The following is a 24183-nucleotide window of genomic DNA, read 5'->3' as shown; positions in this document are numbered from 1 at the left end:
TACATGAAATAAATTTCCTGGTGTTCTAAAAGCTTCTCCCCACATCACACTTCAAGCAAGAGCCCTTACATGGATCTGACATTCTGAGCATCCCCAGCCCCTCCATGCTGAAACATCTCAGGTGGCCAAGCTCTCCCTGACTCACTGGATACCCTCCACAGAATTTCAGCATGGCTGTACTTGGATCACAGCCCAACACTGACTCCCACACACCTTTCCCTTCAGTCCTGGCCTTGATAGGGCTTTGGTGTTTTGAATAACAACAACCTCACAGCTGCCCATGTCCCTGTTACCTTCCCTTCTCATCCTGACTCATTTACACTCCTCTCTTTGCCTTCTCTCTCAGGCATCCATCTGTCCAGCTTGAGACAGACACAAGGTTGATGCCAGCCACATATTACAGAAATTAAAAAAAGAAAAAAAAAAGAAAAAGGAAGGCTGCAGGCAGTACATTCAGAACATTTATCTCTACGCATAGATCATTAATTTTTCCAGAAAATGATCACCTCAGTCATTGAAGGAGCTGTAACAGGGTCCCCAGGATATAAGCAAAGGACCCCATTTATGAAAGTCCCTGCAGCATCTACAACTGGTAAGTGAAGCTCCTTTGTAACAAGTCTTGTCTTCCTTCCCAAAACACTATGAGGTTGTGAGAAGAAAACAATCACCCCAAAACCAAGCGATTTAAACCCATTCTGGCTTTTCATTCCAATTTCTTCTAAATGAAGCTTTACTGCTTCTGAAGTTCATCACAAATAAGTTTTTTAGCAGACAGTACTTTATGGAACTGAGAAGAAGTATTTTTTATGCAAAAAGGAGATCAATTTAAAGATAAAGTGAGCAAGTCAAAGCAGCAAAATACAAATGTTAAAATAAGACGATTTTTTTCTAATTCTATGGAAGAAGTGCCTAAGGTCTTTAAACAGGCATAAGGACTGCACAGTATTAGATAATGCACAATGGACAAATATCATAAAAATTACTCCTACTGAGGATAACACAAAATGTAGAACACAGAGAAGGCATGCAAGAGGTGAATAAAAAGATGAAGGGTTAAAGTATTTAAAGGTTAAAAATGCAGAGGCAAAGACAGGTGCATTGAACACAGCCACAAATGTGAGAACTCAACTAAATAAAAGGACTGGGTTTATTAAAAGTTAATTTCTGCTACCTCCACGGATGATTACATAGAAAATAACAATTTGACTAATTAGCTAATATTTGTACAGTACTTTGAATATATGAAGTGATATATAAGTTAATATAATTTCAATTAGACTGGAAATGAGATAGAATTATCAGTGCATTTATTAATATTTAATAAGTTCGCTTTCAACAACAGCAACAAGCTTTACATTTTAATTGTGTGCTTCAAAACTTAAAGCCAGAAGGCCATGCAAAGTGACTTCAAAGTTTTGTCTACCAGTATTACCAAAAACCCACTCACATTAAAAATAAACAGGATCTGCTTTTTAAGCAAACTGATGCCCAGATTAAGAACTCTTGGCTGGAGGATGAGTGACAGCACACACGGGCGACGCTTTGTCACTTTTTCCTTCCAAAACAGACTCCCCTTATCACCAGATCATGAATTTTTATGACCTGGAGATACCTCACATTTTTGTGAACCTCCTCCAGAGCAACTCCTCCATCTCAGAGCAGAGAAAGAGGACACAGCCTCCAGGCAGGAGGGCTTGGTGCTCTCCATCTGATGGACAATGGGGTGAACTAATCCAGTCCCACCAGCTGCACTGCCAGGACCAGAAACAGGGCCCTGCTCAGGGAAGTGCTGCCGCCCCTTGCTGAGAGCCTTCCCCAAACACTCCCAGGAATTCCCCATCAGGATTTCTTAAAGAGCATCATTCCTGCATCCTCATCCACACATTCCTGCCCCTCCCAGGCAAGCACACACCATGTGGGACCTTCCCTTGAAGATTTCTGCCATGGGCACCAGAGCAAACCCAGCTTCCAAAGGTCTGTGCTTCCCCAGGAAGGCAGCTGGGAGCTGAATCAAACCACACAGCAGAACCTGCAGGCTGGAAGTGTCAGCATTATCTGCACTCATGTTGGGTTTCACTTCTGGAGCTGTCAGGGCAAAGCCATCAGCAGTGAGCACAGTATCCAACACCTTCATAAAACACAGCAGCCACTCTTTACCAACCTGAGTAACTATAATTAAAATGAAATAAAACTGCACATCAAACTGAGAAGCAAAGGAATTTTTAAGAATGTGAAATAAGTTCTTTTTCATATAGACAAATTCTATTTGATGGCATTTTGAAAGGAATTCTTGAAAGAAGAGGAAAAAAACTGGAGTGCAGAAAGAGGGTATTTTTTTTATTTCAAAGGTTTTTTTTTTATTTGCCTTCGTTAAATACTATATAACGTGCTCTTATTTGAAAAACATCAATCAAATTTATAGATTCGTGATAAATAGTTGTAATTATAGCTGCCTGAAAATAATTCAGCTGTCACGTTTACCCTGTCAAAGTAAATAAGGCTGTCATTTTAGTTGATGTGTGTGACTTGAGTAAACATTTCAAAGCATGAATTTTGAAGTAAGATTTTCTCGCTTGAAACAATTGCTCAAATTAATTTCCCTTCCAACTCTAATTTATTATGCTTATTTTCTTAGTAAGTACAAACTCTCGAGCTATTTAACCAAAGCATCTTGGAGTAGATTGTAGTGCATAACTCATTAATCATACAAAACACAACTGAAACACAGACCTATTGGCCAGAGAAAAAAGGGTGGCATTGGTACTGCTCCATCCCTATGGTTGTAGTACCTGGAAGCATTTAAAACACTCTAAACTTAATCTCTATACCACCCATGCATAGCTGGAAAATAGCATCATTCCTGTTCCATCAGTGAAGATCTGGGAGAAAAACATTTTCCGCAATTAATAAGTGAATATTTTTAACAAGTATTATGTTCAATTGGATGTGCTTAAGCTGATCCCAGCAAGGTGAAGAGTGACACTAAGGAAGCTTTGTAAAGGCAGACCTTGGGGGAACAAATATCACAATATATTGGTGACAGAAGAATTTCCAGCTGTGGACAACAGAAATCATGGCATTTCTGTTAGGTCATTTTTAATCTATGGGGAAAGAGTTGTATGATGTTACAACATTTCAAAAGTAAAATGACAGAAACTGGGTATCTGCTTGCATCAATAAACTATGGAAAATATTACTTGATCTTCAAAAAATACACACACAAAAGGTACTTGAAAAATTCCCACTTTCAGAGGATCCTTCACTGAACTTATCATTAGATTCACTGTGCTGCCTTCTATTTGTTAGCAGTGCAACACTACCAAAAATGAACACTTCAGCAAAATATTTTGAAAAGTTCTGTTTGATAACAGCTTAAAGACAAGACTTCTCATCACTTGGCTTCTGGATTAATGAAAAAAAAAATCTCACAGTAGACTGTCAGCTTTGAGAATCAATAAATTATTTTTTCTGAGGACATGACAATACTGTTAATATTACTGACACAGCATTATTTTGCCTTCAAGTCTTCACCTGTTTAGTAGGCACAGTGCTCCTTACCATCTTTGCTGAGCATTTGAGGTCTTACATAAGAGGCAAGGTGTTAGTACTTTAAAATGACCAGCTAAAACAAATACATATTTGATTCATGGCACTTACAAAAATAACCTAGTTTTCTCCAATATACATTTATTTTAGACTATATCACTGTTCAGTACTTTAACCAAAGATAAAAGCAGTAAGACTGCACTGACCTTTTCCTCAATGTGGACTCACAAACCTTCACCACCCTGATGACCTCTTTAACAGTCCGTCGGAAATCATGCATTCTTGCTGCCACTAGCAGAGCTGGAGAACAAGCAGGGAAAGTTAATAGCAAAAAGAGGGAAATTTCCCGAAGAAAATCAAGTAACTACAGCCTCTCTTTGTCCCTGCCTTCAGCTAAGGAGCTGTAAATGCCTATGCTCAGCTGTGTCCCTGAATACTGGTGATGGACCTGACTTCACAAACTTTGCTTTCTACCCATTAAACTGAGTGCAAATTGCACCTTGAAAAATTCTGTGTTTTAACAATTGGGAAACCAAGGTTATCTACAGCACAAGAAAATTTCAATGATCACTTATTTTCAGCTACCATCTCACTGAATTCTGTCCCAAATAAGAAGATCTCCAGAGAAACACTCAATGTGTCTAAGCTGGTCTCCTCATTGCTGCCACTACTATCCCTGTCTTCCCGGTGCCCAAGTGCTCTCCTGCAAGACCCTCTAAATGCCAGATAACCAGTTGCATTTACATGGTATCTTGATTCAGAGCATCAGCTCTGTTTTGAAGCACCACCCCACTCATCATACAGTAGCTCACTGCACAGAGCAGTTTTAAACATTAAAAAGTGCTTTTTTATAGAGGAAACTAAACCAGAGCTCCACTTGTGGTACATGTTTAAAGTGCTCCTAACAGGAACATCAGGGCTGAATTAACAATTGGTCATTTGAGCTATGTGTGGCATAGACTTAATTTTAAGCCAGGGAACCAAACTAAACCCAGTCCACAGTCCAACATGTGAGCTGCATATTGCATGGATGGATGGAGGGGGCTCAGCACCACCTGCTTCCATCTATTGATCCATGTCTGTAGAATTAAATTACTTGCTTGTGTGGATAGAGCCCATGTAGCACATCAAAGAGCAGACTGCTCTCCCATAGCCTATATTCAAATTTTTAGCAATGTGCAGAAATCAAGTATTATTAAGAAAAAGGGGCTAGAAATATCAAAAAATTGCACAGTCCTAGGTTTTCAAAGGTTTGAGCAAACTTCTCATTCATGCATAAACATGTAAGAACTTTCAAATAAAATACAGTACATACATGAACTCTGTGACTACCTACACTCCTCATTACTCTGACCCCACTGGCTACTGTCTTTTAACCTGGTCCTCCCAAACCCATAGGTTTTATGCAAGCATCATGACAGCGATGGATCTTGGAAAAAGATGAAGAAAGAGAGAAAAATTGTTTCACAAAACAGGTCAAAGAGGGCACTTCTTGCATAAGACTCTGTGTAAAGACACAAATCAAAGTGCTTGTACTAATGGTATCATTTTAGCTGACAAAAAAACCTTTTAGCAGCTAGAGCCTGCAGAGTGGGGGCAAGAAAAGCACCAGAAAGGAGCTTAAAAAAAAAAATTCAAACCGCAAGCTACAAAGGGTCTGAGCAAGTACCATAGGAGCAAGGGCAAAAATGAAGTTATATTTTCAGAAACTATTTCCATGAAGACCTATATAATCTGTAGATGCCTGATGGAACAAAACGCCTAGAAGTGGTGGATATTGGTGGGTATCACCAGTGAGAAGGGGGAAGGGACACGGCCAGGCTCGCACGTACCGGCCCCGCAGAGCCCCGAGGGCCGGCGCCCCGTGTGCATCCAGTCCCTCTTCATCCTCTGCAGCAGCCTCAGAGCCGTCATGGACACCTCGTGGTTCTTATCCCCGAACTCCAGCATGTGTGCAAAACGGGGAATGTACAAACACGGATCTGCAACACAAAGTAACACAGTTATGCCAAACCTTTACATGGATTTAGGAAAATGCAGCGCAGCGACGCTGCTGGGCTGGTCTGGCTTCACCTCAGCAAACACAGACGCTGCTGCTGGGCAGATCCTCTACCATTATACTTCAGAAGCACTTTTTTAGATAACCTAAAACAAAATAATTTCTTGCTCTCTAGACAGGAGATCTTTAAAGCACTGCACAAACATTCCTGCACGCGTTACAGCATCCAAGGCTGCACACGCTGACTGTGACACGTGAGCAGTGTTACTGGTATCAGAGAAACCACATCCAAAGTGAAACATTTACAAAAGCTTTTGCAGAATGAGGACACAATTTAGGCCCAAAACTTCTAACATCTCTCAAAAAGTAACAAGGTAACTTGCATGTTTCATCTCAAACCAACTAAGCTCGAAAAAAAATAATTTGCTTTAAATCCTCCCTAACAAAAATCTAGTTACCTTCCAAGATAATTCTCCTCAGACTCACATTCCAAGAATACAAAACACTTTATTACAGACACTAAGGCAGACTTCCATCAGCATAAAGTGCTGGAACCCAATTAACATCATTAGCACTATGACAATTTACATCGGCCACAGATCTGCCTCCAGATGTATAAACTTATTTCAAGCGTTGGTGTTAACAGCTTCAAACTAACCAAAATATGTCAGTACAGATTGTGCTCTGCCTAAACCAATTTATAATTTATCAAACAATCTTGTAAAAGCTACACTTAACACATGTTTACTCTTAGTTGAGATATCAATTTCTCATTTCCTGCCAGCCTTTTATCACTTGACCGAAAATCCATGATGTACGGTAAATTGTTAACTATTAGTCTCAACTCAATTTCCTCTGCTGATCCCCTACTTGGGCACTTAAACCGATAAAGATGAAAATTCAGCTCAAAATACTGTAGAAATCTTAGGGATTTACAACTAATCAAAGCAGTTTCATTTAGCACCAAGTCCTAACAATGATGCCCTGTTGCTATCCATAATTACCAAGATCACACCATAGGTGATAATGCCTGTCAGCCCTGCAGAAGCATTTAAATGAAAGCACTTATAAAGCAAGAACTTCCAACCTCAAACTCCCTCAAAACTGAAGAAATTCCAGGCTGTAAACATGACCCAAACATGACTTGAAAAATCAAAGGTTTAGGAGAACTTTATCAAGCCCCTTGATTCTAAGGACAGGTGTTCTGCACTGCCAAGTATGACTTTATGAAGCTCTACTCTAGAGAAATCACATATTCCAAATTCAACAACAAAAACCCCAACCTTTCAGAAGCCACAGCCTGGGGTTCAACATACATTTAAACTTTGCTCTTGGTACTACAGGAACACGTAGCAATGCCTGGTTTGCTTTTCCATCTCTTCTTATCCAGAGTGCCCAGCTTCAGCTCCTGCATTTGCCAGAATGGAGCAGACAGTATCCTGGCCACATACTGCTTCAAGTATACATCACTTATTTCCATCCCTACACTAGGCTGAGAATTACAAGGGTAAGGAATTCCAACATCAATTCAAAGGGAAATAACTGAATATCTCCTCTTCGTCTGGCCCTTGCTCTTGCCAAAGCCAGTGGCAAGAGCCATACCCACGGCATCTTAGTATCTATCACCAGCTTCAAAAGGAGTTTCTTTATTTCTCCATTCATTCTTTCAACCCAGCCTGAGCTGTGGGGGTGCCAGGGGATATGAAGGTTCCATTGTATTCCTAAAGCAGTCATCACCCCTTGAAGGATCTTTCCTGCAAAATGAGTTCCCCTATCTGAGTCTATTGCTTCCACAGCCCCGTATCTTGGAATTATTTCTTCCAAATATACTTTAATAACTAATCCTGAAGTTGCTGAAACAGTTGGAAATGCTTCTGGCCACCCTGTTAGCTGACATACTACTACCAGAAGATACTTAAACCTTGTCACTTTGGATATTTTGGTAAAATCTACCTGGCATCTTTGGAAGGGACGTACAGCCCAAGACCTCCCTCCCCTGGCAATTTTCTTTGTAACCCTGTTATTGGTTTTAGCACAAACCAAGTAACCTTCAATAGCTCACTTTGCAAAGGAACAACAATTACACTTACCATTGGTAGAGGCACCCTCTAGAAATTGGACTAAATTAATAATGGTAATACACAATTCAAACAAATAGGCTCACCTTTAGGAAAACCCCTTTTTCAGCTATCACTCCTCAATCAATCCATTATTTGAATGGAGTCAAACTTCACAGGACCAAGCTTTGGCCAGTTTAAGAATATTACCAATTGGACCAGAATTACTTCCATTCTTTTCACCACATACCTCACCAGATTGCGAGGAGCAACTCTCAGCTCTGTCTCTGGAGCTGAGTTTCAGAGCTGAATTTCGAGAGTATTTACACATTTGCATTGTAGCTATTCAGACATTTGTGCTGGCATTCATGCCCACAGGTCATTTGACAAAACATTGCACATCGTTAATTTGAATTCTGAAGCTACCAAACAGTCAGAAAATGAATACGTGGGTGGGTTTTAAATAGCAAGCCTTAAAGAAACCAAAAAAAGTAGGACAGTGAATATATAAATCAGAGGCCAAGCCCAGGTTAGCATATACAAGTCCTGCATGGAGGTAAATATTTGAAAATAAATAAATAAGAACTGTTAGAAGCTGCAAACCCCAAACACATTGCCTCGTTCCAGGGGCACCAAACCAGCATGGATGCACCTGCCCACAGGAGGGTCCCCTTTGACTTTGGGTAACCTCCGGGGATGCAACTCCACACATGCCAGCAAGTTACAATCGGGCAAAACCCTGTTAGTTTTCCTCAAAGGGGATATTGGAGGCCATGGAGCAGACCACAAGAAAAACATTTCATGTTTTAAGCAAGGAGCATGTGTTTTGCTGAAGACTTTCCCTTCTCTCCTGATCCCAATTCTGACTTAGAACTTGGGACTTTTGGAAGAACTTTGATGCCATACAGTCACTAAGAGGGATGTAAGAACAGTTTAGGGTTGTGCTCCCCACCGAAAGCGCCGAGCGCCGATCCCGCTGCAGGTCGCCCCCAGGGAACGGGCACAGAGAGGGGGACAGCCCTCTCCGAACGATCCCGGAGGATGGGCGGGACGGCCCGGACGGAGACAGCGGGCACAGAGAGGGCACGGGGCTGAGGGGAGAGGGGAGGAAGCCCAGCAGCGTCCCCAGTCTGGAGCAGCCCCGCCGCGGCCGTGCCCCCCGCGCCCCGAGCCCGGTGGGCGGCCCCGCGGGCAGCGCGGCTCCCCCGCCCAGCGCAGCGCGGAGCGGCGGCGCCCCCGCCCGGGCCGCCCGGGAACGGCGCTGCGCGCTCGGGGCCGCCCCCCCCGCCCCGCCGCGGTGCCCCCGCGCTGCCCCGCGCCCCTCCGCGCCTGTCCCGCTGCGGCCGGAGCGGGGACACCGGGCGGTGCGGGGACACCGATCGCGGGGCACCGCGGGGCTCGCTCCCGGCGGGCGCCCGGCGCTGCGCACGTAGGCGCGGGGGGGCGATGACGGGCGGGCGGGGGGCGGCCCTTTCCCCGCCGCGCCCCTGCGCTCGCCATTGGCGCGGGCGGCCGTGACGCGCGGCGCGGTCGCTGCCTCTTAGTGCGGGAGGCGGAGGCAGGGCCCGGCAGAGCCGCGCCGAGCCCGGCCGCGTAGCGCTGCATCCCACCGCCAAGGGAGCGCCCAGGGCAGCGCCGCATCCCTCCCGCCCGCCCGCCGCGGAGGAGCCGGGGCGCCCCGAGGGCAGCAGCGCCCCTGGCGCGGGCGGGAGGAGCGCGGAGGAGCAGCAGCGACGGCGGCGGCCGCCGCGGGGACCGGAGCAAAGTTGGTGCGAGCGGCGGCGGGGCCGCCCGGGAGCGGGACTGCAGGGAGCCGCCGCCTCGGCTCGGCCCGGCCGCCGCGGATGTGCCCCCGGCGGGCCGGGAAGGACGGAGCGGAGCACTGGCAGCGGGGATCGGGCGGCTGGCTGCGCTTCACCCTCGCCGGGCTGCTGCACTCAGAGGATTTGTGGATTGACTCTCGCTCCTGACCCACCGCCTCTGCCGGATTCCTGGGGTTTTGTTGCTGGATTTTGGATTTTTTTGATTTTTCCTTTTTTTTTTTTTTTTTTTTTTTTTTTTTTTTTTTTTTTATTTTTCTCTCCCCGTTCCTTGGGGAAGGAACTGCCTGCCGGCCCCGCTCGGGCTCCCCGCTGCAGTCGTGGCAGTGCCGTGGAGGCTGGGACCCCCCCACAAGCCAAGGTGAGCGCTGGCACTGATCCGACACAGCATCACCCCTTTCCCCCCGGAAAGGTGCGTCGGGCCGGTAACCAAAGAGCGGGCAGACACTCCAAAAAAACCAAAGGCCACCCTGCATCTAGAAGCGTACAAAATATCCTGATAGTGGGACTCGCATTTGGGATCTGTTAGTTCTCTTGCTCATGCCACTGCCCCCTGGTTGCCTCAATGGCAGGATCATGAAGTGTTTGACTTTTTTTCTTCTGCTTCCAGAGACCTTAAAGAAGTCCAAAAAGAGTGTGAGGTCAAACGGCAAGGTGCCAGGATGCTATGAGATAGTGCCCCTGTCCCTGAAGAAGAAGATGGCTGCAGAACTTTACCCTGCCAGCACCAACACTAACATTGCAAACAGCAACGCCGCCGCCGCCACCGCTGCCAACAGCAAGAAGAACGCCCTGCAGCTCCAGCAGAGCGCCCAGCCGCCCCCGCCGCCCCAGCTCCAAAACCTCAACAACAACAACTTGGAGAGCGCCAACTGGCAATCCTTCCATCCCACGCTGCGGGAGAGGTAAGGGCCAGGCCCGCCGGACCCTCCCCGGGCGGGCGGGAGCGAGCGAGCGAGAGGCGCCCGCCCGCCCTGTGCACCTGCGGCCCGGGCCGGGCAGAGCGCAGGGCTGGGCTGGAGCCGCGGGGCCGCCGGCGGGAGGCTGGGGCACCGGGCGAGCGCAGCCCGCGGCTAACGCGGCTTCTCCCCCCTCCCCTGCTTGCAGGAACGCGCTGATGTTCAATAACGAACTCATGGCTGACGTTCACTTCATCGTGGGCCCGCCAGGGGCATCCAAGAAAGTTCCTGCCCATAAGGTTTGTGCAGATAATATTTGGCTTTTTAATGCTGCTGCGCAGGTCGCCTTTTCCCCCTGCCTTACAACTAGGTTCCACTTTTTTTGTTTCCTAATTATAGCTCTTGTCTAATCCCAGAAGTAATTCGCATATACACTGCAATTAAAGGGAGCAGTCTGAGGCAGTGTTCTGCTTCCACTGCAGCTTGTAACTTTCGCTAAATGTAGCTTTTAGGAAAGCCAGCACGCTCAGCTGTTCCTGATCCACGTTACTGAGGCTTCTCTCTCTTTATTTTCCAGTATGTTTTGGCAGTTGGTAGCTCTGTCTTCTATGCTATGTTTTATGGCGATCTCGCAGAGGTCAAATCTGAAATCCATATACCAGATGTGGAACCTGCAGCCTTTCTAATCCTATTAAAGTAAGTGGCCACTACAAGTCTGCTAATTACATGGACAGAATCAAAGTAGCTTATAAAATATACATCTCCTAATTGACATTGTGCAATATGCACTTATTGCTGTTTACTTAATGTGCTGACAAATATTGAATGTCAGATTCACTGCCAGCAAAGACGAATATAGATTATTTTCATGGCCTACTTTTTTTTTTTTCCCTGAGAAACTAATTTTTTTTTTTCACCCCTCCATCTAGATACATGTATAGCGATGAAATAGACCTGGAAGCTGACACAGTTCTGGCTACACTCTATGCTGCCAAGAAGTACATCGTGCCGGCCCTAGCGAAGGCTTGCGTCAATTTTTTGGAGACCAGCTTAGAGGCGAAGAACGCTTGTGTCCTGCTGTCTCAGAGCAGGCTCTTCGAGGAGCCAGAGCTGACGCAGCGCTGCTGGGAAGTGATTGATGCTCAGGCAGAAATGGCACTGAAGTCAGAGGGCTTCTGTGAGATAGATCAACAGACACTAGAGATCATTGTAACCCGGGAAGCACTCAACACCAAGGAGGTGGTAGTTTTCGAGGCTGTTCTCAACTGGGCAGAGGCCGAATGCAAAAGGCAAGGGCTGCCGGTGACGCCTCGCAACAAGAGGAATGTATTAGGGAAAGCTTTGTACTTGGTGCGGATTCCAACCATGACTTTGGAAGAGTTTGCTAACGGAGCTGCCCAGTCCGACATCCTCACCCTTGAGGAGACACACAACATATTCCTATGGTACACAGCCGCAAATAAACCCAAACTAGAGTTCCCCCTGACGAAAAGGAAAGGACTCGTGCCTCAGCGCTGCCACCGGTTTCAGTCGTCTGCGTATCGCAGCAATCAGTGGCGGTACCGGGGCCGCTGTGACAGTATTCAGTTTGCCGTAGACAAACGGATATTTATAGCGGGACTGGGATTGTATGGGTCAAGCTGTGGCAAAGCTGAATACAGCGTCAAAATCGAACTGAAGCGCTTAGGCGTTGTCCTTGCTCAGAACCTGACAAAGTTTACCTCCGACGGCTCCAGCAACACCTTCTCGGTGTGGTTTGAACACCCCGTGCAGGTCGAGCAAGACACGTTTTACAATGTAAGTGCTATTCTGGATGGGAACGAACTCAGTTACTTTGGACAAGAGGGAATGACTGAAGTGCAGTGCGGGAAAGTGACGTTCCAGTTCCAGTGCTCCTCGGACAGCACCAATGGGACCGGAGTACAAGGAGGACAGATACCTGAGCTCATTTTCTATGCATGATGCATTTCACCTTGATTGTATTCCAGTGCTGCAATGATGCACATTAAGGGATTTTTCTGTTTTACTACGAACTCTGCAGCAGTATGGAATGTTATGCTACTTACCTATCTGCTACATCAGGCTATACAAATAAGTGAAGGAATGCTCTTGAATTTAATCTTATTTTATTTATTCATAAGCTATTTGACTTAATTATTAAGACTGCAACATGCAGAAAAATGTTAAATTTTGCACGTACTGTGCATTTATTTTGTATATAGATAACTAACTTGCAGACTGCAGCTGACTCAAACAGAATGTTCTAAACTAGAGCAGTTTACGAATCTGTGAAATATAAAACATTTTTACTTGCCCTAAATCCTGTGTACTTGATCTTTGCTGACCTTATGGCTCATGTGTGTTAATTCATGTACAGCTAACAGGGGTGATGACACTGTAGTCTGGTCCCCGTGTGCATCCACACCCAGCAAATAGGAAGGTTCCCTCTCGGTAACTGAAACTATCTATCAGCAGCCTTTATTTTCCCTTCATGAGAAAAGGAGCTGACATCTGAGGAAGCTCAGGGTTTTTTGTGTGTTGCCCAAGCTGAAGATAGACAAACCATCAGTATAATCAAAGCTGATCAAAATTCTGTGGTTATAGTTGAAAATTCCTAATGCCCCTTCACATGCAGCATCTCTGTTATCCTCCAGCCTGCCCACCAAACAGCAACACTGCCACTTGCACCTGTCAAACTATACCCCCCCTTGAATGGCCAGAGTCAAGACACACAGATGAAGTTAATTAATTCAGTGACAGGGCTGCATCACAGATTTAGCCCAGGGCTGTATTACTGGCAGACACTATCTGAATTTACATCCCATCTTTATACAGAGCAGCAGGCATTAGAAAAATACTTGCAAGATGGTGTTTAGGTTCACTTAATATTACTAATTAGAAATAAGCCACCTTAAAAAAAAAAGAAAAAAGCTGTTGGATCTTTCCTCCTGCTCTTTTTTGGAAAACACAGTCCCAGGCATTATCAGCAATCATTCTAGGCTAGTACTTTCCTCAGAAAGTGATAAAAGTTTTTTCTCAAAGGTCTCATGATGATAGTTGAGCCAATTAGAAATATTTACTGTATTTTGTAAATCTTAGGATGGGCTTGGAAGAGAACAGCAGTCTAAACCAGTATTTTTTCCATGTATAACAAGTACCTCTACATCTAACAAGTTTGCCTTTTCCCAAGCTGCATTAATTTTCACCTTGAAACTAAGCTGCGATGCAAATCCTGCCTGTTTTCTCTCTCTAAAAAAGGGACCAAAAAAAGTAATGAAAAGTAAGAAGGGAAGTGGATTACTGAGAAGAAGACCTGCAGCAGAGCTGTGCTGTGTGGTGCTCTGTGTGTGAGCTGCTGCTCCCCTTGGTGCAGAGGCACAGCCCTGTGCCAGCCCAGAACAGCTCCAGGGCTGTGCCTGTGTTGTCCTTCTGCAACACAGCCATCTGATTCTCTTGGTACTGATGAAAGAGAGTGGGAGTGAGAGTGGGTAAAGATGCAGGCAGATAATTCCTACACAGAGGTGGGTAACAGTCACAAGACCTCACTATAAATGCACTCTTTTAACTGGAATTGGCACAAATTCCCTTGGCTTCAACACACAACCTAGAAAATGGCTTCTATACCCTTTTGACAGGTTAAACCCCACCTTCCTATCACAGTTACAATTTCAGTGTTGACTTGTTAGAAGTTATTCACATGTTTGGAAAAAGTTGCTCATTTTCCACCAAGCCACTCGCATTTAAAGCACTAGCTCAGCTACAGGTGATGGACAGATAGTAAATTTGGCAAATACTTATCAAATGTTGCATCTGTGGAATTGAAGCGTGACAGGCCTGCAGGAGCTTGCTGACACACACAAATTTGTTACACGTCAGTCCATTGTCTTAGTATAGCCCAAATTATTCTTGGAAAAAGCAACAAAACTATTTGCAAAAGAAAACAGCATCTAGTTCCAAAAAAGCTCTTCCATAAAGGAGAACAGGCTCTTATAGTCAGCAATGCTCCTCGGCCTGGATTGATTCCAGCTTCACTGTAAAGTTTCTACTTGAGTATTAACATACAATACTGTGTGTATATATACATACATACATATTTCTTTTCAAGTAACCATAGGAATAAAAGACTCAAATAGTCAAAAGTCAAATCATTGAAAAAAATACCTATGGCTGGAGCATTTATGCAGAGTTCTCTGGCCAACACAAGGAACGTTTTTCCCAGCACATAGACATTCACCTATTAAAAGACAAAAAAAGCATTATGTAGATCATAAACCACAAATGTTTTTAATAGAACATTTATATGGAAAGGAGAAAACCTCAACTTTCAAAATCTTAACCTGCTTTAAAAAAATTCAAGTTATACAAGCAATATTCATATGTACAGGATAATACTCAGAGCCTGTCAAAATCTGCACAAATTAGCATTGTAAATCAAAGCATAAGTTTATATTGAAAAAATTATAAGTTGTTCATCATGCTCTTCAGTGGGCTCAGTGCTGCTCTGTAGTACAGTTTTTCACATTACATCATAAGGCATTAAGTAGACTTAAATATAATATCAGTATATATAAAGTTTCATTTATCTTGCACTATTACAAAACCTGAGCAAATACAAGTCAGTACAAATTTCGGTTCTGCACGATCATCTGTAGTGGCATAATTAAGTATTGCACAAGCACACACCAAACTTTTCACCAAATCAAGGAGTGGTGCTGCATGCCCCAAGGGTTATTTGTCATATCTTGCTGTTTGGACATTGCCTCAGATCGCATTAAAAACATTAAGAACAAAACAAAAAACAACACAAAAAAAATAATCAGAAAAGTTCTAAACCACAGCAAACCTGCTCAGGCACCAGGGACAGAGCTTTGCTCCAATTCTCTCCCTCACTGCTGCATGCAGGAGGATGTAAATTTTGGGTAGGAGTTACTCTTCATACTCTGATTTGCAATTTATAGCACAGACAGCCATATTTGTATTTTACAAGTCTGAGGAAGTTTTCTTTCTCTATCTTAAGATGTGTTTTTGTGGTCAGCAAGAAAGGCAGGATGCACTCCGGTTCCCAATCAGCCTCAAACATTCCCACGGAGCTCCGTAACACCTTGCTTCCCCCAAGGCATATGTAAAGGTCAAGGTTAGTATAAAAACTCCATCCTCCTACACTCCAAGCAGTAGGTTTTGGTTTGTTTTGATCAATGGAATATACTCTGTTGCTTTTATGGAACAAAACTGCCCCTTTCTTTCCTATGCCTGGATAGAGAAGTGTTTACTTAGCAGCCAGTTACACAACTGAGTGATGATTATGGCACAAGCCTATGGAATTAGAAAACTATTGCTCTTTCCATTTCATCAAAGAGCTCTGCCAACATTAGGTTAAAAGCAGGCTCTCCTCCCACGTGTACCGATGGTTCCACCAACCTAACTAAAATATATCTATCTCAACAACAACCAAACCCCCAAACAAGTTACATATTTTCACCTAGCTCTTCAAAATGTTTATGTGAAAATGTTCTTAATGTGTATTTTTCTCAAATATATTTTAAAAATCAGAAATTAGAACTTCAAAGATATCCTCAGAATGATCACATATCCTGAAAGTGACTGTGCAATCAATTATACATGAGATGATGGTAATTCATTCCATATTTAGTGAGAAATGAGTGTATTTCATGCTGTGTCTGACCAATGGTTGGACTGGCCTACAAGATATAGCCTTAAATTTCACTGCCCTTTTCCTTCCTGAAATAGCAGACAACATAGAAGCACTATTCTTGGGGAAGGAAAAGAGCAAAATATACCCTCTGAATGAGAAGTCTATTTTCTAGGAAATAAGTTACCAAATTGTATGTAGAAAAAAATATACACCTACAGAATCTGGCAATTGATACTGGAGCCTGAGAGTTTCTGACTTTCCATGAGCCACTAAAACAGAACAAATATCACTAAAGCAAAATGTCTGCAGCATTTCAGCTGGCTTTAGATTCACTGCAAGCTTGAAAAGGGTTGTTTTGACCTTTTGTCTAAAAAATATTAACATAAAGAAGGAGTGTTTGGCTGTAATTTCAGCCTTCTGAGCTGGCAGACCAAGTTACTATAAATCTTGAACCTCATCACTTAGATCTTGTTCTGCAAGGACGATTTCACTGCACAAATCAATAAAGTTACTTCAGTGGAGCCAAGTACATATGATGTTTCCATTAGAGGCCTCACAAACTCAACTAGTTCTCTCATATTAGTCTAGGGGAAAAAACCACATAAAACTCTAATCCAAACAAGTATTTTTTCCTACTAGCCTTTTTCCTTGTCATTTGATGTTTGTCACCATCAAACCACGTCACTCTCTAAGAAACTCCTCCCAAGCAAACTTTCCATAAAATCAATAATAAAGAGCAAATAAATATGAAGAGACATAAAGAAGAAGGTTTTTCCTAGTGAAGTTCTAACAATCAAAGTGATTTCCAAATTAAATCTAAAGCAAAGACAAATGAATAATAAATGTGCTCAATTACTATTTATCCTTCTTTCCTTGGACTAACTAAAAGTCTCCTGATCTATGGTTTATTTGAGAAGTAATGCTTCTTATTTGAGAAGTAACTTGCTTTTCCACTTCACCAACATCATCAGTGTTTCATGACTGACTTCAATGTATTTGCACAAAATAATAAATTAAAATAGAAATGGTAAATGAGGGATTTTATTTGTTTTGCTTACAAGCCCATTTCTTTGTAGTTTCTGGTTACTACCTATTTAGAAAGAAAGCAAAATATACAGTACAGTCCATGTTCTGTATTGTTTTCCTCATGAAGCTCACATATTTTTAATGCCAGGGTCACAAAAAGAATCAGTAATATTTAATTGCTTCCAGTTTTTCTGGCAAATCAATAGGAAAAATGACTTCACAGGCCCTCTCAAACAATATGCTTCTCAACTTTGAAAGTTAACAGATACTCACAGGTTCTGAGGCACTTCTCATAAATGAAAAATTAAAGATGGCATAAAGTTCACTCAGAAACCTGTAATGCCACTGAACTCCTGAAACATGATATTTAAGATCTCCTGGGTTTAGTGGAAGGTGGCCCTTTCACTAAAATTTTATTCCTCTATCACTGATTTCAGCTATTACTCACATGCACACACAGATCCCGTGACAGAGGAGATATGATATAAAATAGGCATTAAGAGAGGTCTTTCTTTACTCTCATCATTTGGTTTTTCTGCACTCCATTAAGCTTAGAAAATTAGGAGAATTAATTTAGAGGCCTACTTTAATTTCTAGTTCTTTCTTCATTAAGAACTTCTTATAAAAATTCATATACTCCAATCCATCAAAAGCTTAACGTTCCAAATTTAGAATCATATGACATTTGCATTTATAAAACCTAATTTTATATGAGTTCTTAGAATGGTGAATAAACAAAAATGCCCTTCTGAAAGGATGTCTCTGGCTTAAACTTGAATTGGTGCAGCTTTAAAGCTTACCACATCAACTTCAGCCTCTTTTCCCCTTAATTTAAAAGGATCATACTGAAAAACAGTATTTCTCCAAACTCTCCCCAATCAAAACTGTTGAAGTGAGACAATTGCTTTATATACTTTCATAAGACTTGTGCTCTTTTTTTGCAGATTTTCACCATATATTAAAATTTCCTAAATTTGTTGCAATCACTAGGTTTAAGCATCAACACCTAATGCAAAATAGGGGTGTCAACCTCTGCTAGAGGGGAGATTTTAAAATATCTGCATACCCTGATAGTTTTTACCATATTCTCTTATATTCAACTCATAATTAACAGAGTAAGTTTACAAGCATGTGGACCCATCACAATTTTTTTTTAATTAAAAAAAAAGGCAAAACCAAAAACCAAGTAGCTACTTTAGCAGGAAGACATTTTTCAGACCAAGTATGTGCTCACCAAGGCACTGCAAAAACCTCCTTTTACAGGAGACATTAAGATTCTCTAAGATGTTGTCCTTTACCAATAGTTAATTTCTGTTCTCATTATCAAACACATTATGTTAATTAAAAGGGGCATTTAGTGAAGGAATGGCTTCCAATTATTCAGTTACATCTTCACAACAAGATCCTTCTACTTGTTATGCTCTTTGCCCTTCACAGTATTTTTTGGAGACAGTCTTTTCATTTCACATCTGTCAGTCATCAGCCACTGATTTCAAAGGGACACTTCCAGAGAGACTCTTATCCTTTCATCATTTCCTCTTGCTTTCACATCATGCCTGAACTGTTCACAAATACCAATATACTTCCACTTTCAGAAATAACAACACACACCTCATTTCCAGTAACACAGGAATTCATCAGTCTAACACCTTCCAGAATTTTAAACTCTCCTGGGGAAGCAGAGACTCTCCCATTCATACAGTTACCAGGTTACCGGGTCACGTTAACTTCTGGAGAGTAGCAAAAAATAAAGCTGCTACCATTGAATGGAAGTTTCTGTTGGACTGTAAGTTATAAAACAATAACCCTTCTACAAGCAATTTCCAAAAAGGCTTTTCAAGACTATAGTGTGGCATTCTAGCAGAGAACAACAAATGGTGCCAGTGGTTAAGATATTCCTCTGGAAAGACAAAGACCGGGCAGTTGGAACACGATGAGAATTCACACTGTGAAACATCCATGGCTGCTTGCCTAAATAATTAAGCAAGCATGAAAAGCAAATGAGTTTTTAAGGAGAGTGTCTGTTGCTGGGGAAAGAGGCACCTGTGGTTATTTGATTCATTATTAACATTTCTAGTGTAGTAATGCCTGAAGGTCCCAAACAGGTTGTTTAAATTAACTCAATCAACAGCAATTTGCATAGGGGCAATAAAGGCAAATACAGTCAACATATTAATAACTTTAAATGAACAAAGGGTATCAAAAACTGAAGCAAACCAGTGCAGTCTTTAAAAGAATACTCTATTTTACCTTTCTCCATGCAATAAACTGAAACATCCTAATTTTTTTGATCCATACTCTATTTAGAGAAGTCAAAAGGTATCACACAAAAACACAAACAAGTACCGAACTCGGCTTGTCATTCAAAAGAGATACAAATCAAAATTAAGCATCTTTTCTCTCATACTGGGCTTTAAAGCACTGGCTTCAGTAAGGGGATTCCAAAGGAAACTCCTTCTGCTAATCACATCCATGGCAATCCTGGAGTTCCTCCTCCAATACCACAGCAGTTCAATAAGCCATTATCAAACCATCTATGCAAGAAAGTCAGAGAATAATAATTTGCAATAATCATAGAGAAGTCAAGGAGCTCAGTGCTGCCTTTAGATTAAATAAATGAAAACAAGTGTTCAAAAGTAATTCACAATAAAAATCCTTCCAGACAAACAAGTACTAGAAAAACTGCAGATGAAGAAATAGGGGGGAGAGCTGTGTTCTGAAGTGGAAGAGAGACCAAGCAAGTACTAGTCACAGATTTTCACTTCTTGGGCATCCTCTTCCCTTACCTAGAACCACAGTGTAGTTCAGGTGGGAATGGATCTCACCAGGCCTCCAGCCCAACCTCCTGCTCCAAGCAGGCTCAGCCACAAGAGCAGACCAGGTTGCTCTGGATCTTGAAAGCCTTGATGGATAAAAACTTAAAAACTGCTCTAAATGACCTGCTTCCACATTTGGCTGTCCTCACAGTGAAAAACCTTTTCTTGATATCAAGGAGAGACATCCCATTTTAATTAATGGCATCCATTCTGGTGATTTTCCTGCACACTCCTTTAAAGAGCCTGGCTCTTCAGATGTCTGAGATCTCTTCAGTGAACACCAGCCTTGTTTAACAGCAGGAGACACCACAAGGCATGCTAAAAATTATATTCTATTAGGCTGAAACTGGGGATCAGAGCACTGCCAAACCCTTCCCCAAAGCTTTTTATGAGTCCATTGCAAAGACCATGACACTGGAGATGACAAGAGACTAAAAAACCCCAGCCATTTCTGAGGATGTGAAGGGCAGCCTTTCACCACACTGAGATGAAACTTCAGCCAAACAGTTCTCCAGGTGCAAGGAATGGGATGCTTGGAAAGATGGGAGAAAACCTAAACTGTTCAGAACTTGGCCAAGGCTAGACAGGCTCTGCAGCTCTCCTAAACAAGCCAGGCCTGTTGCTTAGATTGGACTAACAAAAAAGCAAACAAAAGGCCTGATTGCAGACCTCTCTAAGGACTATATTTGCAAGTAAAATTTGCAGGATCTGAAAATATAAGCGAGTACTTTCCCTGTCCTTCCAACTCAATCAACAAGCAGCACGACTGCTCGGCACAAGGAAGGCGCCTGATTTGTAGCAGTGCTCTGGACATTTTCAGATCATTTCAGATCCTGCTTTGAAGTCCAAATGTATCAGAGGCATTCTGGATCCAACAACACTTTCAACAGGAGATTTCCAAGATGTAAGATGTATTTTACATGAAGCTAAAACACCAAGGAAATTGCCTTTCCAATTAAAAAAAAAAAAAAAGACAAAAAAAAAAAAGACTTTTTGTCTTTTCCCAAGATGGCAGCAATTTTGAAGCTCCAAAAATTCTTATGAAAATGCAGCAGTTCCCCAGTGGAACAAGACAAACTCCCACATCTCAGTCATCAGCATAAGAGGAAAACTGATATGACTTTTTAAAGAGACTGCCATTAACAGTAAAAATTAGTCTCCTCTATTGCTAAGTTTTAGCAGCACGATACTATCCTAAAAGCACATTACACTGTAGGGGACAGCTTTTTATTTTTTTATATTTTTAAGTCCCAAAGCAATTTAAGAGAGACAGGAAGAGGGGCTGTACAACAAGTACAAACCACAGCTTAGGAGGGCATTCTTAGGATTTCCTCTACCACTTTTTTTCTAAAGAGCAGCAAGAGAGAAAGAATATAAGATATGTCATTAAACAAATACTGAGTTGCAGGGAACAGCAGATTCAGGACTTGGTTAAATGGTGGACATGGTGGTGGTTGATGGCTGGACCTGGTGATCTTGGAGGTCTTTTGATTCTATGATTCTATGATTATTTCACCCTCAAATGCACTGGAACCCATTTCAGGGTGCTCAGTAATTCAGTCAGTGGCCTCCATGGAAACAATCTGTAAGGATGTTTCATGTGGTGACTTTCTTACAAAATTCCTGCAGCCAGATGACAAAGAGCCCTGCAGGTCCCTCACCTCCCACTGCAACTGAGCTGCATCAGGAACAGTCTGAAGAAAAATTCTCAGCATTCCCTATTAGTTTCTAAGCAAGAGTTGGTGCAGCTCAGCAGTAGTTCATTTTTTAGACTTCAGATGTGATTTTTTTTGTGATATAAAATCAACACCTTTCTCATCTCACCAAGAAAAACAGTCACCTGGACCACTATGACAAATTTTGTGCAGATGACTATGAACAAATTAAGTATTTTGGAAAGTAATCTGCTGCCACTACTACTACTGCTGCTCTCAACTCTTCTTCCTTAAGAACATTTATATCCCAACTTCAGGATAGGAGAGTACTCCTTGAAAAAAAGAGGCACTTCAAAGCAGAATAGTATCATCTAATGAACTATTTTTAACAAACTAATTCTTCTTTAGGTTTTGTGAGCAAAGACTTTTTTTATCTAAAGCAGAACGTACTGAATGTACTGAAATTTACTGCCTGGGCCACAAATGTTTTGCTACCAAGGTGGCTTGGGTGGGTTTTTTTTGTTGGGTTTTTTTTGGCTCAGTTTGTAGTTGTGGTTTTCTGTGTGGTTTGTGGTTTCATTTGTGGGGGTTTGTTTGTTTGTTTGATTTTTTTTTTTTAAACAGACTTGTGGAGGAGGAAAAAACCATCAAGCTAGAACCTGAAAAACACATTTATGTATTCTTAAACAGGACTTTCTGGATAGGTAGAGTTAACAATAATATTCAACATTCCTGTTTGCTGAGATTCACCTTAAAGAAGCCATAAAGTAGAGCTCATCAGAAGACACTTAAATGCAAATCAAGATATTGAAATCTTGGATTTTTCTCTTTCAGGGGTTGATTATTTCCCTACTGCTCACATATTTCTGTCTCTCTCATCTCCTCAGTTACCTCTTTTTAACCTTTTGGTCCCACATAAGCCCCATCTCAGAATATTTTCTGGCTGGAATGCACAGAGGGGAAAAGACAAATCAATCTTTCTTGTCTGTTTCTGCTGACAATACATTTTTCTTTTTCTTCTTACAGATACAATACCTCTTCTTCTAGTTCACATTGTGACTGTTCTTCATATTACTGTGATCATTCTATTTCAAAACCATCACCATGAAAAATTACCTGTGGTTAGAAGGAAAACAAACCTTCCATTCTACACATGTACTGTTTGGTCCTGAGCAATCAAAATAATTCAATCAGAGTTTAGAAAAGAGAAGAAAGTTACTAAATTTCAGAATTAAAGATGCATTTGATTATTGCAATTCCAGCAGATTGCTTCAAGCAATAAATAGTCTTCAGAGGGATGCCATTTACCAAGACAGCTGGGAGGACAAAAATAGATGCAAGTAACCTACTCGCATTGTATGTAAAACAGTTGTAACAGAGAGAATGAGGGTAGGACAACATATGCCAGTAGAGCTCTCTATTTCTATTTCCATTTCTATTTCCACAGACAGAGCAAGTTCGTATTTCTCTCAAAATACATTTTATAAAACACAGTTCTGAAGTGCACAAATACATTTATGCAGCATTACCTACCAAAAAGGTTATTTCTGTCGTCAACAACTGTTGTTTTAAAAATATGCAGCATCTGACCCTGTGCCACTGCAGTGACTCTGAATCCTGATGAAAGGATCATACCAACTCCTTCTACATTGTATGCAGCATTAAAAGCAAAAAAAATTTTCTGACATTTAATATTACTGGAAAATTACTCAGATTTCCAAACCCAGTGATTTTCCACTCATATTTTTTAGAGAAAAACTAAAACATCTAAAACTTTAACAATTACAAAAAAAAGTCAAAATAAAAAGGGTACAATACCTGAAGAAGGTCGCTGAGGTCAAGCAACATGTCTGTGAAAGAAGTCAAGGAACATACATGCTTCTTGAATGTATTTTTTAATTTCATTTCATTAGCAAGCCAAAGAAAGGGAAGAAATAAACCCAGGTTAACTGTTAAAGAAACCAAATATGGGTTAGGTCAGTTCACCACTTATGCTAACAGCCAACATCCAGTTAATTGTTCAGCTGCCTACAACACCCTGCCAGCACCTGCTGAATTTACTGCTCAAGTTGACAGTAACAGAATGATCACAGTGGAGAGATTTCTCAAAGAGCAAGCCAACAACGTGTGTGATCTACAACACTCACCGTATCCTGCAGCCCAAGGAAGACCCAGGGGTAAGGGGGTCCTCTGCTCTGCTCAGACCCCAGCCCAGTGCTGGGATCCCAGCACAGGAAGGACACTCAACTGCTGGACAGAGTTCAGGGAGGCCACCAAGATGATCAGAGAGATGGAGCAGCTTTGCTATGAGGAAAGGCTGAGAGAATTGGCATTATTCAACCTGGAAAACAGAAGGCTTTGGGATGACCCAATTGCTGCCTTCTGGTACCTGAAGGGAGCCTGAAGAAAGATGGAGAAGAGCTTGTAGTGACAAGGGGGAATGGCTTCAAACTGAGAGCAGGGCTAGATTGGATATTGGGAAAGAATTTGTGAGTGTGAGGGTGCTGAGGCCCTGGCACAGGTTACCACAGAATCTGTGGATGCTCCATCCCTAGATGTGTTCAAGGCCAGGCTGGATGGGGCTTGGAGCAGCCTGGACTAGTGGAAGGTGTCTCTGCACGAGGCAGGGACTGGAACTAGATGGCCTTTAAGGTCACCTCCAACTCAGGCCATTCTATTATTCTATGATAACTAAAAACAGTAATAGCATCA

The 24183-nt window shown here is 42.2% G+C and overlaps 2 protein-coding genes across 3 annotated transcripts in view; one reads left to right on the top strand and one right to left on the bottom strand.

The window, feature by feature from the left end:
• The window catches only part of BRF1 (BRF1 RNA polymerase III transcription initiation factor subunit), a 172781-nt gene that overhangs the window by 81062 nt on the left and 67536 nt on the right, over nucleotides 1-24183 (bottom strand). Inside the window, exons 4-7 of the mRNA XM_064713416.1 lie at nucleotides 23290-23321; nucleotides 14483-14555; nucleotides 5379-5528; nucleotides 3753-3846 (exon numbers count right to left, since the gene is read on the bottom strand). Coding sequence (XP_064569486.1) covers nucleotides 3753-3846; nucleotides 5379-5528; nucleotides 14483-14555; nucleotides 23290-23321 — 349 coding nt within the window. The remainder of the gene's footprint in view (nucleotides 1-3752; nucleotides 3847-5378; nucleotides 5529-14482; nucleotides 14556-23289; nucleotides 23322-24183) is intronic.
• BTBD6 (BTB domain containing 6) lies at nucleotides 9167-12641 on the top strand. Of its 2 annotated transcripts, XM_064713418.1 has the most exons (5): nucleotides 9168-9783; nucleotides 10033-10327; nucleotides 10530-10620; nucleotides 10899-11017; nucleotides 11251-12641. In XM_064713418.1, the coding sequence occupies exons 2-5, from the start codon at nucleotides 10122-10124 to the stop codon at nucleotides 12281-12283; spliced, it is 1449 nt and encodes a 482-aa protein (XP_064569488.1). In that variant the 5' UTR covers nucleotides 9168-9783; nucleotides 10033-10121; the 3' UTR covers nucleotides 12284-12641. The 2 variants fall into 2 exon arrangements, with proteins under 2 accessions (XP_064569487.1, XP_064569488.1); XM_064713417.1 differs by having other exon boundaries at nucleotides 9167-10327.

Source organism: Zonotrichia leucophrys, chromosome 5 (assembly GCF_028769735.1).
Source record: "Zonotrichia leucophrys gambelii isolate GWCS_2022_RI chromosome 5, RI_Zleu_2.0, whole genome shotgun sequence".
Classification (NCBI taxonomy): domain Eukaryota; kingdom Metazoa; phylum Chordata; class Aves; order Passeriformes; family Passerellidae; genus Zonotrichia; species Zonotrichia leucophrys.
Note: the sequence above shows the minus strand (reverse complement) of the source record. Positions and strands in the feature narration are given on the sequence as shown.

Excerpts from the sequence above, each read along its gene's own strand:
- BTBD6 (XM_064713417.1), top strand. The coding sequence starts at position 9,963 with ATGCCACTGCCCCCTGGTTGCCTCAATGGCAGGATCATGAAGTGTTTG. Across the intron at positions 10,328-10,529 it reads CATCCCACGCTGCGGGAGAG|GAACGCGCTGATGTTCAATA; the intron begins GTAAGGGCCAGG and ends CCCTGCTTGCAG. Across the intron at positions 11,018-11,250 it reads GCCTTTCTAATCCTATTAAA|ATACATGTATAGCGATGAAA; the intron begins GTAAGTGGCCAC and ends CCCTCCATCTAG.